The 6,188-nt window shown below is 49.0% G+C and overlaps 1 protein-coding gene and 1 long non-coding RNA gene across 9 annotated transcripts in view; one reads left to right on the top strand and one right to left on the bottom strand.

The window, feature by feature from the left end:
• Positions 1-3,201, bottom strand: part of LOC118453016 — a 13,326-nt gene extending 10,125 nt beyond the window's left edge. Inside the window, exon 1 of the long non-coding RNA XR_004842905.1 lies at positions 3,123-3,201. This is a non-coding gene — a long non-coding RNA (uncharacterized LOC118453016). The remainder of the gene's footprint in view (positions 1-3,122) is intronic.
• DHRS7B (dehydrogenase/reductase 7B) overlaps positions 1-3,666 on the top strand; it is a 10,402-nt gene extending 6,736 nt beyond the window's left edge. For all 8 annotated transcript variants that reach the window (XM_035901367.1, XM_035901363.1, XM_035901365.1 and 5 more), the window contains 4 exons: positions 145-355; positions 1,048-1,140; positions 2,652-2,804; positions 3,161-3,666. In XM_035901367.1, the coding sequence (XP_035757260.1) occupies positions 145-355; positions 1,048-1,140; positions 2,652-2,804; positions 3,161-3,366 (663 nt within the window). In that variant the 3' untranslated portion in view covers positions 3,367-3,666. The remainder of the gene's footprint in view (positions 1-144; positions 356-1,047; positions 1,141-2,651; positions 2,805-3,160) is intronic.
• The last annotated feature ends 2,522 nt before the right edge of the window (positions 3,667-6,188 follow it).

The following is a 6,188-nucleotide window of genomic DNA, read 5'->3' as shown; positions in this document are numbered from 1 at the left end:
GCCACTGCTGCACTGTAATTGCACAAGGTTTGGATGGCCCTGCTTCTGTGCTTCCAGAGCTGGGAAATCCCATCACAAGCATGAACATACAGCACATTCAGCACAGCCTGAACTGGTCTTCTCCTAACTTCTGTTTATTCACAGACACACAAACCTCACACTGTGATATTTGACCTCTCGGATACTAAAACTGTCCTAAATGCTGCTGAAGAGATCCTGAAGTACCTGGGTCACGTGGACATACTGATCAACAATGCAGGCATCAGTTTCCGAGGCACAATTGTGGACACGGGACTGGATGTGGATAAGAAAGTGATGGAAACAAATTATTTTGGTCCTATAGCTCTCACCAAAGGTACCTGTGATCTGGATTACAGGGGGACAACGGATTTAGCCGATACCTTCTGCAGGCCAACACAACAAAGCACAGCTTAACTTCTGTTTGTAATTGTATTTGGTACCATATAGTGTAAGAGGGGAGGGAAGTTTTGGTTTATGGGCAGACCTAAAGGAGATGCTTGGGCATGACTGCATGGGAAGTACCTGATTAGAGATACCATCTCAGTTAAAACGCCTCCTGACTCTAGGCTGGCAGGAGCTTATGAAGAGAGAGATGGTTAGCCTGTCTGCGCCGATAAAACCCTAGAGACCGCAGTGTGGGTTCTAGGTGAAGCTGTAGCTTTCCTAGGAAGCTTCTTCAGTTACACAGAAAGTTCAGCCTGGAGCGTGTCAGCTGCAGGAACTGGACAGATACACTTGTGGCAGAAAAGAGCAAGTCCTGCTGACTGTGCCTGTGGGAGACCATAGCAACTCTAACAGCCTTTGTGCAGCCTCATTGGCACAAGGACCCTCCTCATAGGTGAACGTCCCAGCCAGACTGCAGCTTCAGTTAGAGGCGTCCTAAGCACTATCCCTTGCCCAGCCCCTACACCGAACAAGGATCTTGTAATTCACTTGGGTGTCTTTGAATGCTCTGAAAGCATCGATTCTTGACAGCAGTAACGGCAGGGCTGTTATTCTGAATGGGTCTTTTCTGTCTTTTGCTAGCACTTCTCCCCTCCATGATCAAGAGGAGACAAGGCCACATTGTGGCTATCAGCAGTGTGCAAGGCAAAATAAGCATTCCTTTCAGATCCGCATGTAAGTACCTCCACAGAAGATGGGGAAGACATATTTGGGGCACTGGACTGAACGAATACTTGGCTCCTGCTTCCACATTTAGCTCTCTGTAGAGCTGGCTGCATGCAGGGAAGGCAGAGCTGTGCATCATTCTTAGTGCGGTCACAAATCACTGACAGCTGTTGAGGAAGGCACTCAAATACAAAATCTTAGCCCTGTCCTAAAGTCGTTAAGGGATGGGGAAGGGGAATGTGTTTCAGTGTCTTGAAAACACCTTGATATTCCTATCTTAACACTTGAGAGTCCCTATAGCTTTCTGATTAATTCTGTAATTTTATTGTATTTTATCCTTGTTGTTTGCCTGGTTAATCTCCTGTAAGAACGTAGGAACTTTTTGTTTTAATAAGTTATGAAATGCCGTAGTACAACCAGTGCTAAAGTAAAAGCCGAAACTGTTATCTTGATCCAGCAAACTCTTCATGCTAAATCAGTTATGACAAGAAATAATAGTGGTAAGATTACTGGAAAAAGCCTTATAAAAGATGGAAGAACTAGAAGGAGAGCGTTTGGCATACAAGCGTCTGTAAAACACTGAAAAGAAACATAAAAATAGAAAAGTACAGTGATGATGGCATAAGAGTGGTAGGGCATGATGCTGAGTGAAGGAGAGCCTGGAACATCTGGGCCACCTGGCCTTGCAGGTGATGTGGGTACCAACCACACCAAGAAGGATGTTCTGAAGAGCTTCCTGAGCGCCTTCATGGCGATCGGAGCCCCCTGGGCCTGGCAACACACACCAAGAAGGATGTTCTGAAGAGCTTCCTGAGCCTGGCAACACGGAGCTCAGCTCTTGCCCGTGTCCTCAGGCAGGGTACGCAGCCAGCGCTGCTGGTGTCAACCCTGCAGCTGTGTCAAGGTGATGGCAGTCACGGTGGGAGTGACCAAGTATACATGGAAAGGGAGCGAGCAAAAGGAGTCACTCAGCCATTTATCGGGGGAAATCCTGCCCTAGGCCACATTTCTCTACTCCTGTCTGCTTGTGTGATCAGGTTTTGACTTGTCTGCAGCCAAGCTCTGAACCTGCTCTGCAAGTCCATAACGCTCAGCGCATGTAGGCCAGCAGGGTGCTCATCAGCGAATGTCAGCTCTGCCCTCCTGGGCTGGCATCGCGTTCCCCCAGCCCCAGCCTGGCTTATCAAACGCTTCCTGAGCCAGGCTTCACGTCTCCTTTATCGCAAGTGGGAGGCAGCTTGGGTTCACTCCGTACTGCTTTGGCATGGCTGTGGTATTAAGCTCAGGATCCTAGCCAGTTTCCAACTTGAGTATTTACATTTTGCCTTCCTAAATTGCCTCTCACTCCCACTACCTGTTGCTGCCATTCACTAAAAAAAAGCAAACCTAGAAGTTGGAGAACAGCTGCTGGGTTCTTGCTGAGAAGTGGCTGCATTGCAGTGAAAAATCCATTTGGGGGGTGAATCATCCTTCAGCCTTGCTCCTCCTCCTCAGTGCATGGTCCTTTTCCTGTTTTTCAGATGCTGCCTCTAAGCATGCTACCCAGGCCTTCTTTGATTGTCTACGAGCAGAGGTAGAGCAGTATGACATTGACGTGACGGTTGTGAGCCCTGGATACATTCAGACAAACCTCTCTCTCAATGCTGTAACAGCAGATGGATCTCGCTATGGAGGTGAGAGATGATTTTGTGCCCTGTATCTAAAGCGTCTCCACCTCTCTGAGTTACTCCAAGGAGTGCTTGCAATGTATGGCCTTTGGTGGGGACACAGGATAGCTCTAAAGTATCAAAAGACCATTTTAGATGCAGGGTAGGAACAGTAACCCCCATAATTTAGCCTTCTTAGGCAACAACTACTGACTTCTAGCCCAACCATGAATTGTACCCACCTGTGTTCCCATGCACAACTGGCGTAAAAACCAAAACCATACAAGCAGCCATGTACAGCTAGAACAGAGCATTCCTAGGAAAGGTACTTGAGCGTGGGCTTACCTGCTGGCGTTGGTGCTTACTCGGCTTTCCTTTGGCAGTTATGGACAAGAACACCGCCGAAGGACAGACAGCCGCAGAGGTCGCTCAGGTGGTTCTCAATGCAGTGGGACAGAAGAAGAAGGAAGTTCTTGTAGCTGGCCTGACACCCTCCCTGGCTATCTACCTGCGAAACCTCTTCCCCAGGCTCTTCTTCACCTTAATGGCAGCTAGAGCAAAAAAGGAGAGAAAAGCAAAGGACTCTTAGAGCGCAGCTCATTCGAGCAGTAACTGTAGGGGGAGGCGAACCCCCTGCAGTTCAGCTGGGACGTCAGCAGAGAGGCTGCCGCAGGAAAAACCTTTCTCAAAATGCTGCAATTTACCATTGCGTGGGGAGTGGGACATGGTTTCCCCCACATCAGGGCAGGCCCACTTGCTGGAAGACAGCACATAACCCTCACCTCAAGAAGGGCGCTCGGACAAAGGGGGAGAGCTGAGGCTGCCGGGGAGGGTAACTCGAGGGAACGCAGCTTGCAGCAGGGGAGGCCCACGTGCTGGAAGACCTCGCTCCAGGCGTGTGCAGCTTTACTGGCCTGCTACAAATAAAACCCACCTGGTTTGCCTTCACATGAGCAGGTTTTTGGCCTTCCCCACCCCATGGCCCCCATGAAATACGGTCTTCAGCTCTAGTGATCGGTGTCTCCTTCCCACTCCTTCCAGCCTGATCTAGAACGTGTTGCTTGAGTGGGAAACTTCACAGAGCCCCTGCTTGTTAATGTGCCAAATCATCTGATAGGTTAAGCTAAAGTCAAGTCCAGTACCTCTTTTAAAGAAGTAAAATTTAAGTTTCATTTGGCAATTATTTTACAATCCATCTGAATCATGCCTTACTGATGTACGGGGACATTTAACTCTGCACTACCTGACAGTACAGCATTAACCCCAGCACAAGTTAATGCAGGGGAAGCACTGAACAGATAGAAAATGGCGCAGCCAGGTACTGCGCAGCTGATAGCAGCACACCCGCTCCACCTGCAGGCCTAGAGCACAGCATAGGTACGATTCCATAGATGCCAGGCACGCTGTCTCTGGGCAAGCAGAGAAGAATCTGTGTCCATAGGGTGGACAGCATAGGAGACAGACCCTTAATTCCCATCTGTTTTAAAGCAATCACGGATGCTAATTAGGATCACATCCAGTGGGGGAACGATACCCGCCTGTTCACATATCACAGGCTTCAGGGGGTCTGACAGCTTGAGGGGAGGGCTGAATCCCATTCTTCACCCCTTCTCCTCACACGAGGGATGCCAGCAGCACTAGGAAAAAGGAGTGGCTGCACAAAGAGAGTCCAGTAAGGACAGAAATAATATTTTTTAATTTATAATTGAAATAAAGCCTACTAAGTTCCAGACCCCTGCTGCCGTCTCCATGCACTTGCCAGCATTCTCCATGTGTACTGCCTTGTATGTCCTGCCTGTGGGTGCGCATCTGATGACAAATAAATGACGTTGCTATGAAATCAATCCTTTGTTCTACTTCAGCTCCTCACAGCAGGTAACGTTAGAGGAAGGAAAAGCAGGAGGGCTTTGTTTTTCTTTTCTTACATTCCTACAAGGTGCTGCTGTACCACAGCAGTTGCAGAACAACATACCTCCACACCATACCAGCCCTCTGGACATCATCTCCTAGCTTATAGTAGACACAGTGAATCCACACAGAGGATTAGTCACACTAGAACTCTGATACAGGTGTGCAGGCTCAGCAGGACCTTCTCCTTCAAAAACCCTTTTCCTGACCACTACAGATTTAGAAATGGTCTCTGAGAATCCATCCCAGAGGATGTCCGGGACATGTTTAACAATCACAGTGCTGGGACACTAATGATCACCGCTGGGACATCCTCCACCATTTTCACTGTGGCTGAGGTTGCAGATTTGTTACATGAAGGCCGAGGGCTGAAATTACAAGTTGAAGCTTTCAGGTGCATGTATCTTTTTTTTCCTGTTAAGATAGAAAACCAAGGCCTCACCTTCTGTCCCTCTCCACAAGGGGAGTTTCTGTAAGCGTTAGTTGTGCTTTTCCTTTCATGCTTTGCATGTTCAGGTCCTCCATTTCTCAGCAAAATACAGCACTGCCAGCCTTGTCCAGCTGCTCCGCCTCCTGGTGTTTCAGGTCATGGCTACCCGGGAAGAACCAAGGGGCCGCTTTGCATTTCTGTGTCATCATCCAGGGTGCTGAGGGGTGCAACACATCAGGCCTGAGGAAAAAAAAAAAAAAAATTACGCCGAGAAGAACCAAGGGGCCGCTTTGCATTTCTGTGTCATCATCCAGGGTGCTGAGGGGTGCAACACATCAGGCCTGAGGAAAAAAAAAAAAAAATTACGCGTGGGGTGTTACTGTAGTTACTGTTTGAACTACCGCTCCCAGTCAGAGGTTACTACTAAGAGTGTGCGCGTTCCCCTTTGGAAGTAAATTGCCTGTCCGTGACGAGAGGAACGTAGCACGTTCCATTTCAGGGCACCTCCAGAACAGTCAGGATAGGCAGCAAAGGGCGCGGGGGCTTTTGAAAGGCAGGCTTGTCCCCAGCCACCGCAACCCACAGCTACCGGCACGGGGGGAAGGCAGACGCAGCAACCATCCACGCGATGCAGTGAAACACACGACCCTCGAGACCGCTCTCATCCTCCCAGGTCACCCTGCATAGTTACAGCACCGGTTTACTAACAGCCAGGACGTCGCCAAGCATTTTAGCTTAGAATATCACTAACATTTCTGGGAAAACAAGCTCCCCTACCCCCCCTCTACCTCCTCTCCACCTCAGAATGGAGTGAAGGGTGCGGTTTTAAAACAGACCTACCTGTTGTGACAGCTAAGCTGACTTCACCTTCCCTCCTGCAGTAAGAGACCAGAGGAAACTTGCTCATTTTTAACTCCAGCATCTTTGCAAGCCACGCGTTTAGGGAGCCTACCAAGGGTTAGTCCTTCTGCCATAGTCATCCTTCCACAGGCAAGGGAAAGCTTAACCCAAAAAAGTGCCAGGACCACTTTGGTTTGGTGAAAAAAAAGGAACTGACAGCCCTGACAATTACT

The sequence above is a fragment of the Egretta garzetta genome, unplaced genomic scaffold (genome assembly GCF_000687185.1).
Source record: "Egretta garzetta isolate BGI_Z169 unplaced genomic scaffold, ASM68718v1 scaffold299, whole genome shotgun sequence".
Taxonomy (NCBI): Eukaryota; Metazoa; Chordata; class Aves; order Pelecaniformes; family Ardeidae; genus Egretta; species Egretta garzetta.
The sequence above is the reverse complement of the archived record's forward strand: the minus strand, read 5'-3'. Positions and strand labels throughout refer to the sequence as shown.